The sequence below is a fragment of the Periophthalmus magnuspinnatus genome, chromosome 10, assembly GCF_009829125.3.
Source record: "Periophthalmus magnuspinnatus isolate fPerMag1 chromosome 10, fPerMag1.2.pri, whole genome shotgun sequence".
Taxonomy (NCBI): domain Eukaryota; kingdom Metazoa; phylum Chordata; class Actinopteri; order Gobiiformes; family Gobiidae; genus Periophthalmus; species Periophthalmus magnuspinnatus.
In genome coordinates this window covers 15951624-15964086 of record NC_047135.1, presented here as the reverse complement: position 1 = coordinate 15964086, position 12463 = coordinate 15951624, and the positions used below count along the sequence as shown (strand labels likewise).

The window sequence follows — 12463 nt, the reverse complement described above, 5'->3', positions numbered from 1 at the left end:
TTTCCAGACTATAAGTCACACTGTTTTCATAGTTTGACTGAGGGTGCGACTTATACTCAGATGCGACTTATATGTGAAATTATTAAAATATATAATTTCACTTCTTCATTATTGTCACACTGACAACTGCACTAGGGTACTCTGGGCTTGTGTACCAGTATGACAGCCACGCGGAAACAGCCCTTCATCTTCTTTCGAAGTTGACAGAGTTCAGAAGTGATACAGAGGATGAAGAATTCAATGGATTTAGTGATTTGGAGTGAGATCGAGAGTTAACTGGTTAGCTCGTTTTTTATGCTTTAGTTATCTGATTCACTGTTAATATCTTACGTTAACATACCAGACACGTATTCAGTTCACTGTCTATGCTCCATGTAACTGAATGAATAGAAATGTGTTACATTAGTGTAGTTATCTGATTAACTGTTGATATCTTCTGTTAACATATCAGACACATTGAATAAATAAATGTGCTACAACTGAATAAATAAATGTGTTACATTAGCGTGCTGTACTGCTATTCAGCCTGTTGTTCTCCATTTTATTATTACTATAACTTGCCTTTAAAGATAAAATGTCTGTTCATGGTCTCGGATTTTGTAAAATAAATTTCCCCAAAAAATGCAACTTATAGTCCAGTGCGACTTATATATGTTTTTTTCTTCTTTATTATGCATTTTTTTCAGTGGTGCGACTTCGGAGCAATGTACACTCCGGAGCAATGTACACTCTGGAATATACGTTATCTGTGCAACCTTTGATTTATTTCATGTATGTTATTTTATATATTAACATTAATTTGGGGCATTTGTATTTTGTTTATTACTTCATACTTGTTTTATTAATAAGTAATATTTATTTATATTATGTTTGGGTAAATTACATTTAATGTTGGTTCCTATTGTTGTTGCGGTGCAGCTCATTTGGGGAGCGCAACGGGAAATGGGTGGGAGTGTGAACGTGCAGAGGGCACGCACGTGTTAAGTGTGTCGGTTGTTCAATAAAGAGACGAGCTGTGCACTGTCCTGCCGTGTTGGTGATTTTAGCTAGGAAAACAGCAAGAAAGTCAATAACTCGAATCTAAATGTAACCCGCCGTACTCACAGCCTCTGACTGGGAAGGCCGATATTTAAGGGTTACATCTGTCTGATGGGAGGAGCTAACTACACTGAGACTAAGGTCGTGTTTACACTGCCGCTAGTCAAAAGAGCATTCGTTCCAAGGGTTGTGTGCTTGGGCTGGTGTGAACATGAGAGTCTCATTTTGATTCGGATTAAATGCCCACTCCGAGAACGCTTGAAACAGGTCTCGGAGTTGCTCTACTTGCACTCTGGAGCGAGGCGAGTGTGGTGTGAATGCGGCTGATCCCGGGCCAACATATGCAGTCCACAGTGCAATAAAAGTGCTATGAATTGGGTAAAAAGCGCTCTAATGATTGGCGAGCTAAGCTGCTATTTGACAAGTTCGCCTGATGAGGCAATTTGGATGAACTTAATATCAGCGACACATCTCCTCTTGCCTCTGTCTGCCCAGGTAAGCCTATGTGTTGTTTTCTGAGTTGTTACCCACATGCATAGTCCTTACTGTATATTTAGCCACAGGTGAAAGAAAAGATACGCCGGTGATCTCACGCCTATTAGCATAGTGACAATTGCTATTGTTACCCCTGTTTAGGTTTGGTTCTAACGATGGAATTATCTAAACCCCACATTGCCTCCTTAACTCTCACACTATTTTTTTTCTTTGGCTAATACCTGTATCTCACTATCTTCAAAGGTTAGTGGCTTTGAGACGGAAGAGTACAACAGACTGGGTCCAGAGCTGCTCTTGTGACAGTGTTAGTACATTCTCTTATGGAGTGTGTTTAGTTTCTCCAATATAACGCTCACTGTGGGCTTTACTATACTGCATGAAGTGTAAACTGTACACTGATTGGATGATCAGAATTACATATGTCTTTTACTACCTGAACGACTGAGAGATTACACAGACATCTTTTCTAGCTGGGTTGAAGAGTATCTATTTCTCCAGCAGATGCCGCCAAACCCGCGCACACTGCGAAACCTTTCTCCGGACAGAGCTCCTCCGGTTCGGCAGAGAGCGCTCCTACCCCGGCTCCCGAGCCGACCCGCGGCACAAGTGTCCGTGTGTGCGGCAGAGGCACCGGGATCTCTCCGCTGCAGCCCCGGGCAGCACTGATCTACCCCCCACACCGCGACTCTCCCCGGACACTCAACACAGAGAGGTCCGAGTTCCACCCGCAGCCCCGGCGTTTTCCCGGCGCTGCCAGCTCCTCGCCTTCACCCCCCGACACAGGTCTGCTCTCCTCCCGGTCAGAGCTTTAGCCTCGTCCCGGTGACACGTCTTTCGGGACCCCGCTTTTCTCGGCTCTTTACTGGGACAGTTCAGGTAGATTTCCCACTCCTGAGGTCTCTGTCCGAGGACAATCTTTAGTCTCCCCGCTCATGAGCTCTCTGTCCTGGGCACAGTCCTGACATCTCCCCGCTGCTCGCCCTCTATGGCGGATACATCTGTTAGCACGAGCCGCAATTAGCTCCGGATTAGCCATCGCTGCCGACACACAGCTCTCGAGAGCTGTTTTATATTTTGTTTCCGGACATACTGCGGCGTGTCCGGAGTAAACGATGGGCACAGACCCGACAGTCGGAGCCAGGTGACATTTTGTCTCTTTAGTTTTTTTCTGGAGGAGGTTAAAGCAAAGATTCTCGCTACAGGAAGTGCCCCTCCGCGGCCGCCATCTTGCTAACTTTACAAACACTCATGTTGTTTATTAGTTAGACTCTGGGTTTTGACAGAAATCCTTTATACCAAGAGAACTGTAACACGAGGAGCAATCTGGTGCAGTGATTAGCCCGGGTTATTGGCCTTGACGCGGTTTAAAATATTTTTTGATGAGCGCTTTTGCCACGCAATGATGAACGCGCTGTCCTTGTGTAACCCGGGTCTGTGCCATTGGGCAGTATCATTTAGCTCATCTCCATTCGGGGATAGTTGGTTCTAGTTTTTGAAATGTGTATCACAATTACAATACAATCAAATGTGTATTTTCAGTTAAGCCTACTCACCATTATACTGAATGTACTCCTGGGTGATAATTGTGACGCTCTGTCTCTCTCGCCTCCCTCCTCCCCTTCTCTCCCCCTCTCCTCTGTTTCTTCTCTCTCTGCCCCCCGTACTCTCCCCCTTGCCTCCCTCTCTACTCTCCCTCACTCTTCCCCCTATATTCTCTGTCCTCCCTCTCCCCCACTCTCTCTCGTCCCTCTCTCCCCCCATTTGTCTCCTCTCTTTTCTCTGTTTCCCAATCTCTCTCTTCCCGGTCTATTGTCCCCATACCCTCCCTCTCCCTCCCAGCCCTGATCAGAGCGGCTGCATGAGCGGCCTGGGCCAGCCGCAGCAGGGAGGGGGCTTGCGCTCTCGAAGGGTCCCTGGTCGAGAGGCGGGGCCCCCGGGAGCCTCAGCGACCACAGGGGGCACTATGGACAGCTGCTGTTTAGACCCCGGGTTGCTGCGGAGACTGATCGAATTGCCCTCTCCCCCTCTGTCCAGGCACCAACTCAAGAGGCTCGAGGAGCACAGGTAAGTGCTCACAAACACTTTATCCATCAGGGTTTGAAGGAGGAGCAGGGCCAGAGGAGGAGCAGGGCCAGAGGAGGAGCAGGGCCAGAGGAGGAGCAGGGCCAGAGGAGGAGCAGGGCCAGAGGAGGAGCAGGGCCAGAGGAGGAGCAGGGCCAGAGGAGGAGCAGGGCCAGAGGAGGAGCAGACACAAGCTTGTCTGACTTCTCTCTCTCTCAGGTACAGCAGTGCGGGACGCTCGCTGCTGGAGCCACTGATGCAGAGGTATTGGGAGTGGCTGGTAGCTCGGGTTCCTTCGTGGATTGCTCCAAACCTCATCACCATCGTGGGACTGGCCACAAACGTGTTCACAACGCTGGTGTTGGTATACTACTGCCCCACGGCAACAGAGCAGGTAACTATGGTGACTCCACCACAGAGCAGAGCAAAATAGACACATTAGAAGATTGCAAAAAGTGCAGACATGGGAATATTTTATACTGGGGCACCGTGTAATCTTTATAAAGGGTCTGACTGACAAGGCAATCTGACACAGCTAAAGAGTTAGTTCCTGGTTCAGTTTCTGTAAAGTTCTGAGTTTGACAAAGGTTTGATAAGTTAATCAGTGGCAAACTGTCAAATTGATGATGTTATTCTGATATTAAACTTTAGCGACTAGATGAACACAGTTTAAAATGAACAACTTTTTTTTAAGACAATAAAGATGTATTTACCTTGCTGACATGTTTGAGCTGCTAGCTGTGAGTCATCTTCAGAACTGTCACCGGTCTTAGTGGTGACATCAGCTGTTGTTACTCACTGAATGAACCCTTTTTGTTTAAACACAGTTTGTTCCTCTGTGTTCATAAAGTGATTTTTTTGTGTGTGTGTTGTAGGCTTGTCTCTCTGTATATCTGATTAGTTATTAGCTATAAGATGAGTTAAAATGGCAGCAGTTACATGTGCACTTAAAATCTGATTATTACATGATATTTGGATTGAAAAGCCTATTAAAATGACATGTAAACACCAAAATCAACTGACTTCTTTCAGCTTATGGCCTTCTGAGTACTAACGTCAGATTTGTGCTTTGCATATCATTCAGTTAATCTTAAAAGTCCAGATTTTGTTGTGCATGTTATCACAGCCAATGTAGTTTGTTCCCCAGTGGTTATACAGTATTGTTTTGTCTCTGCAGACTTTTCCTCCTTCGGCCTACCTTACATGAAATATTAGTTATTAATTATTAGATATAAACAGTTTAGAGGTGTTCCTCAGTGGTTGTACAGTATTGCTTGTTGTAGGCTCCTCTCTAGACCTACCTACAGTAGTTTTTTTTAAATCAAGTCATTGTATTGGTTTGTGTCGTAGGCTCCTCTCTGGGCATACCTGCTCTGCGCCATAGGGCTCTTCATTTACCAGTCGCTCGACGCCATTGATGGAAAACAGGCGCGACGTACCAACAGCAGCTCACCACTTGGGGAGCTGTTTGACCACGGCTGTGACTCCCTCTCCACAGGTCAGTGAGGAAGGGCATCTGGCGCACAGGGAGGAAGGGCATCTGGCGCACAGGGAGGAAGGGCATCTGGCGCACAGGGAGGAAGGGCATCTGGCGCACAGGGAGAAAGGGCATCTGGCGCACAGCGGCAGAGGGCATTTGGTGCAAGGTGGGAGGGATCTGGCGCACAGGGCCTCCAACATAACACAATGATGGGACATCTGAATCCTCAGTGTTCATGTTGTATTAACGGTAGGCCATCTGGCTCTCTCCTCAGTGTTCGTTGTCCTGGGCACTAGCATCGCGGTGCAGCTTGGCACAAACCCGGACTGGATGTTCTTCTGCTGCTTCTCTGGGATGTTCATGTTCTACTGTGCACACTGGCAGACGTACGTGTCGGGAACGCTGCGCTTCGGAATGTGAGTCCCACTCTCGAGACACAAGCTTAGTCTAGAGTTTAAAAAGGGTTTATTCTGCAAAATGTACTTTCTGGAGCTTTCTAAATGTTGTTCCACATCTGAAGAAATTTTAGATGTCGTCCATGCATGTTCGAACCCTCCATGTGGTTAGCTGTACAAGCCTGTAGAAGGCTCCACTCACAAGCCTACATCACCCATGCTCCCACATGACAATTCTCTATAAATTTACAAAAACATTACACAAAACTATGCACTTCAATTGGACAAACCTGATGCGATGCACAGTAGATTCATTAGTGGGATGCATGCTTAGAGGGCGAGAACAAAAGGGAGGGGAAATTCAAAGTGTCAAAAACTAAAGGGCAACTTATGAAACATGTTAATATGTGGTTTTAGTGACTATAACATTTTCAAAACAGTAAAAGGTAACGTGGTGATCTAAATATGTTATGTGTGGGCATTTAATACCCTATGGAAGTGCAATTCCCCTTCTTTAAAGATCACAACTGAGTGTAATCTGGTGCAATTTAATCTTTTGCAGCATCGACGTGACCGAGGTGCAGATCTTCATCATCTCTGTGTATCTCCTCGCCGCTGTGGGAGGGACAACCTTCTGGCAGTCTACGGTACTGCAGTATTTAGGATTTAAAGAGGGCTGGACTGAGACTAGGCCCCTGGTCTAGGCCCCTGGTCTAGGCCCCTGGTCTAGGCCCCTGGTCTAGGCCCCTGGTCTAGGCCCCTGGTCTAGGCCCCTGGTCTAGGCCCCTGGTCTAGGCCCCTGGTCTAGGCATTTGTAAACTCTGCGTTGAAAAAAAATGCAGGGAATATTTTGGGTTCGGACAGTAGGCTTATGCACATGCACTCGGTGCCACTCTGGCTCACTCAAGTGTTGGAGCTATGTTTAGTGCCATTAAACCAAAGCCTTGTTCCTGTGCTCCATTTGAGAAAAGAGTTTTCTCTGACCTCCAATTGTTATTTCATTTTCTCTGCGTTGGGTTACAGTCACAGACTGGGAAATCCAGCGCTGCACCAGGAAACGGAGTGCACGGCTTCAAATGCATACTATTGTTGAGAATAATGAGTGGAATAAACAGCCCTTCTCCGTGTTTTAGCCAACATTTGCTTAAATGCGCAAATCTGAATAATTATTTTGTGCGATGTAGCCTATTTTTGGATAAAGACTTCCTCAAACTCACTTCACCTCTAGGTGTGTCACCTTATTCCTATTTCTCTAGACTTTGCAGTCCGGACGTGTGCTCTCCGCAAAGTGTTATGCCTAGTAGGAGTTTTATAAATCCTGCGTGTGGCACAAAGGGCGCCCTGCGGCCTAAGTCTAACCATAGACTATATAAAGAAGTGGACTGAGGGAGTGTGACGTCACCCACAGCGTTAAGCTCCAAATGAAGCTCATCAAGGCTAGCAGTTATAGGGGCTAATCTAGAGCCCAGTCCCAAATTTGATAATCCGACCATGAGTATTTTGGCAACCAGAGAGCCAGCGGATTAGCTATGTTCATTTATATATATATATATATATATATAGATAGATATAGATATATATATATATATATATATATAGATAGATAGATAGATAGATAGATAGATAGTCTAAACCAGGTCTTAAACCAGTTCTCTTTCAGATCCCGCTGCTGAATGTTCAGATGAAGATGGTTCCGGCCTTTTTCACGTTCTTAGGAGCCATTTTCTCCTGCACCAACTACTTCAGAGTGATCTTCACTGGAGGAGTGGGCAAGAATGGCTCCACCATCGCTGTGAGTCTGTGGCCACTGGGGGCAGCACTGAGGCTAACTCAGAGGGTGATGGTTCAATACCCTAGGGCAGTATAAGTCTCTCCTAGTGTAGTCCAAGTCCACTGTAGACTCGGTACTCTCAAGTAGTTGCACCTTACAGTCATGTTGATTGTTTCCAGTTCAAAGTTCAGTCAATAGTGGCACCACTTTCTGAAATTATTGTGAAAAAAAATATTTCACTGTAGTTTATTTACACTGACAGACAAGACTTGGAGCTTTTTGCCAGTTTTTCTCACATGTGGATAGCCTCTGTAATTAGAGATATTAAACAGACATTTCCACCTGAGATTTGTTGACATGGTTTATGGTTAACTGTAGAATTCTGACCTGTCATCCAGCTCTGTTTAAACAAGAGGGATTCTACAATGTGCTGTCTAACCTGTCTCTGCACCTGTCTAAGGGCACCAGCGTCTTGTCTCCAGTCTTTCACATCGGGACCGTGATCATTCTGGCCATGATGATCTACAAGAAATCTGCCATAGGACTGTTTGAGAGACACCCCTGCCTCTACATCTTGGCATTTGGCTTTGTGTCAGCCAAGATCACCAACAAACTGGTGGTAAGATAAATATGAGGAAATATAATAATAACATGTAAATATGTGTCTATAAAGAGACAAAAACAAACTGTGCATAGGCTCTGCAGATGTTTTTAAGTAGAGTTTTTTTCCCCTTGAATTGCATATGAGAGGTTTTTTGTTTCTTGTTAAGTGGACAAAAAAGTACAAATATACCAGTAGTAGTAGTAGTTATAAAACAGAATATCTTTCTCTCATGTCATCAACATGGAAATGTTGATGACATGGAAGGAAGAGAGTTTAAGCCTTCATTTAACTAAATAAAGGTGTTGTCATTGAATTTATTTGCGTAATCACGATTGTCATTTAGATGCAATTTTGGCCCTTAACATTATGGTTGCTAGGTAACAGTTACGGAATGACCTCTGTATGTCACATCTCCTGCCCATATTTAACCAGGAAATAAAATTATAAAAATTATTCACCAAACTAGGAAAAAAAACTTGATCTGAAATTTTACAAAACTGTGTTTTACTTAAGTGATTTTTCCTGTTGTGTCTGATTTTTCCTGTTGTGTCTGATTTTTCCTGTTGTGTCTGATTTTTCCTGTTGTGTCTGATTTTTCCTGTTGTGTCTGATTCTTCCTGTTGTTTTGTTTTTTGTGTCTTGGCGGCACGGTGACTGAGTGCCATCACTCATGTCTCACAGCAAGAAGGTTGGTTCGATCCCCGGGTCACCAGGCCTTTCTGTGTGGAGTTTTTCATGTTTCTCCCCGTGTCTGGATGGGTTTCCTCCGGGTACTCCGGTTTCCCCCATCAACCAAAACATGAACGCCCTTCGAGACAACTGTTGTTGTGATTTTGGGCGTTACAAAAATAAATGAATTGAATTGAATTGAATTGAAATTGAAAGTGCTAACCTGTGGTATTCACTTTAATTCACCTTGTTTCAGGTGGCCCACATGACAAAGAGTGAGATGCACCTTCACGACTTCTCGTTCCTGGGCCCTGGGCTGCTGTTCCTGGATCAGTATTTTAACAGCTTCATCGACGAGTACCTTGTGCTTTGGGCCGCACTGGTGAGAACTGACCTCTCGCTAGGTACTCCTGACCAGCACCAGGCTTAGGTCTGGAGAAGGGTCCAGTTAAAACATGTACAACATGTACTTATGGATACTTTGCAGCTGATGTCCTCCATATTCCCTGGGAGTGTGTAACTGAGACATTAGTTTATCTGAAGCTCATTTAATCAAGTTAGGCTTGATCTGAGCTTTATTTTAACACAATCTGACCATAAAGAGCTTAGTTGAAATTATAACAGGTGAGTTGATGCTGTTAAACAACTCCCTCTCAAATAACATTACTTTGACAAGCTAGCCAGCATTAGTTCAGTTAGTCACTCACTTTTTTGTTTAAAATCAAACACTTAAATGTGACCATAAACACATTGATCACAGGGTCCTGAAAATATCTTGTTTAAATCCATTTTGCATTTTTTCTTCAGACAACCTTAAAACCTTTTGACAGTATTTGTTAGTTAGTTTGTCTTTATTTGAAGGGACAATGTACAGAGACATTATGCTCATAAAACGGAGATGTACTGCACCAGATTATAGCTAAACAGCTACTTTCCATCTGCAGTCCCTGAGGAACAAAGATAAATTATACAATGCAATTTACACATTCAACAATATAAAAACACACATTAGCACATATTCATCAGCTCCTCTATGACCACTATGTAATTCACATTACAAAAGTTAAAACATATTACATATTTTAAAAACATAGCACACCGGGAACAAAAAGTGGGTGCTTTGTATGCATTTTGTATCCGTGGTGACTGCTAAAACATTCCACTATAGATGTATATGTAGAACACCCCCAGTGTGATGTCACTGCAAAGTATCAATTGGACCTACAAAACACATTGCGAAACATTTAAGACAAAATTAGAAATCATTTTCAGCCTATTGAAAACCTTAGACTGGAGGCCCTGTCAGAAGCTCTTCAGTCCAAAGTCAAACGCTGTAAAATGTTTGGCAAAACTCTGGGCCCCTTGGAGGTTTTGTTTCTGTCTCTGTCCTAACTGTGTGTGCATTCTCTGCACAGGACCTCTCATTGTTTTGTTCCCACTTTAAAGTAGGACTAATCACTTAAACTCCGCCCATAACCACATTTCAAATAGAGCTGCTAAACTGGGCGGGATCTGAAGGACTAAAGGGGAGAGTGAAGGAGGATGGGGAATGAGGTCTAGAGGTATAAGGAACAGTGTGGTTAGTCTAACAGGTATCCACACTTAAGACTCTGCCCCTGCAGCCAGGTGTTTGTGATCAAAAACACCTGGATATATTCAGGGCAAACTGTGTGGTGTCAAGTAGCACTTGAGATTGCAGTGCACAATCTTTTTACTTATTTTTTTTTACAAAAAGCTGCAAATGTGCCTAGTTTGCACTACAATTGTCAAAGAATGGCTAGGAACAGTAGACAAATCTATGCAAACTATTCACTATCTACTCATATACACAGTTTAGTAGTGAAAAACGTGCCTTTAGTGTTTAGCTCCACATTAACCCGAGTGTATATATATTCTCTGTTCAGGTCCTGTCTCTGTTTGACTTGGTGCGGTACTGCGTCAGTGTGTGTAACCAGATTGCCTGTCACCTGCACATCCATGTCTTCAAGATCAAGAGCGGCTCCACAGCGCCACATACAGCACATCACTGACACAAGGCTCCTGTGCTCTGTCCTTGTCTCCTCTTTCTTCTCCTGTTTCCTGTCACCTAACCTCCATGTCTTCTACTTCCTAACCTGCCCATCTTCTCTGTCTTTATGACTTCACAGTGCCCTCCTCTGGTTCTGCCTCCTGAAAATTGTACTGTTAGATGAGCAGGACTTTGTGTCAAAGTTCTGGAGACTTTTTGTGGGACTAGACCCTCCTTCAGTCTTTAATCATTATTACCCTGAAAAGTCCTGGTTGGAATAGTTTGTTTTGCATCAACTCATTGAAGATGGGATGTGAAGTTTAATAATTAACTGTTTGAAGAAAATCCAAATATTAAAACTAATGTAATTTAATCCACTGCTCATATGACGGGCCCAGTACAGCAGAGGCACTGTAACGTCACACCTATGTATCTGCTTCCTTACTTTCTCGTCTCCTTGCCATTCCCCAATTTGAGTCATTTGCCAAATTTGCGTCAATCATGCTAGTCTTTATTATCATTATTTTCCTCCAGAAGTGGAGAAAATGTTTGTCAATTGAAACCTTAGTTCACCATTCATTTAAGTTACACAAAGAAAGTTTCATAATGTTTATTTTTTTATAAAAACAGATAAAATCCTGTGTCACTGTAATCACCAAACATGAAATATTAGACTCAAATCACTTGTGTCAAATCAATGTTTCTCTGCACTCATCTGTTTGCTTGAGCTTTTTAGCATTTAAATATGGGGTTAACTCGAACATTACACTCAGATTTAACTTTAAATGAACAAAAATTTAATGAATAATAAAATAGATGGCATATTACATGTAGCCTGCCCGTGTGTGTGTGTTTTTGTACTAAATGACAAGTTTTGTGCATTTGCGCAGATTGAATTTTGACGCAAATTTGGCTCTGACTCAGATTGGGGGAATGACACTCCTCTCTGCTGTATCGTAGCTCCTTCCCTTCTTATTTCCTCTCCTTGTCTCCTCCCTTCTCCTAGTCTTGTCTCCTCACTGCTGCCTCTCCTTAAAGTTGTTTGTCAAAAGGACTCCATAGAATCTGCTCGAGGCTGGGCTAAAACTAATGTTACTTATTTCATCCAGAGTTCATTAAAATTTTACTTTTCTCTGACAAAACTCATCTGAGCTCAAATCTGCTATTCCACACTCCTCCATCTTCTGTTACCTCACTGTTATGGATTTCAAAATGTCCTCCACTTCCTGTTACAAAAACCTGTAGGATACAAATATAACCTTTCTATAAGAATTGGTAAAAAAAAAATGTCTTAGACTAAAAATCTAAACCTGAATTTGAGACACACCCAGAATAAATGGTCAAAAAATTAACAATTTGATCATATTAAATCCAAACTAAATCTGCCCAATCCAGAGTCTTAACAAGGACTACCAGGATCGAAGAATGACTGAGGAAGGACTTACCCAGAATGCACCATGTGCTTTTACTAAACTGTAGGACTGAGACAAACAGAACTGAGCCAAAGATAAAGCCAGTATTAAACCAGGACTAAAGCGCAAAACCCTCTGGGATAAAATTACACCAGGATCAACAAAACAAATTTCAATTAAGCAAAGTTTAACTGAGAAACTGGTTGAAAACATCTTTTTACAGGATTAAACTGGCTGCTGTGAACATTTCTGTTTAAAGTATTGTATTCTCCTATCTTGAGTCCAGCCCTGAGCAGACTGAACCTGCTTCTGCCTCTGAATGTGTGAAGAATCAAATAATGTCATTAATATTGTACATAAGAGTATTAGAGACGCGGTGCTAACCACTCCACTACTGTCTCATTTTGTGTTTTTGTAAATGATTGCGTTGGCCTTTGTAAATACACTCACTGTCTGTGCTTCTCTCTAAGTTAAAGCCTTTTTTAAATCAAACTCTGCCTCCGAGTCATTCATCAACAAACTGCACAATG

The 12463-nt window shown here is 43.1% G+C and overlaps 1 protein-coding gene across 2 annotated transcripts; it reads left to right on the top strand.

The window, feature by feature from the left end:
- Positions 1-2077: 2077 nt before the first annotated feature.
- Positions 2078-12425, top strand: cept1b (choline/ethanolamine phosphotransferase 1b). Of its 2 annotated transcripts, none has more exons than XM_033974434.2 (10): positions 2078-2316; positions 3373-3597; positions 3814-3988; positions 4945-5092; positions 5349-5490; positions 6032-6116; positions 7130-7261; positions 7701-7859; positions 8770-8895; positions 10418-12425. In XM_033974434.2, exons 2-10 carry the CDS (start codon positions 3392-3394, stop codon positions 10541-10543), a joined length of 1299 nt encoding a protein of 432 aa, XP_033830325.1. In that variant the 5' UTR covers positions 2078-2316; positions 3373-3391; the 3' UTR covers positions 10544-12425. The 2 variants fall into 2 exon arrangements, with proteins under 2 accessions (XP_033830325.1, XP_055080855.1); XM_055224880.1 differs by having other exon boundaries at positions 2078-2409.
- The last annotated feature ends 38 nt before the right edge of the window (positions 12426-12463 follow it).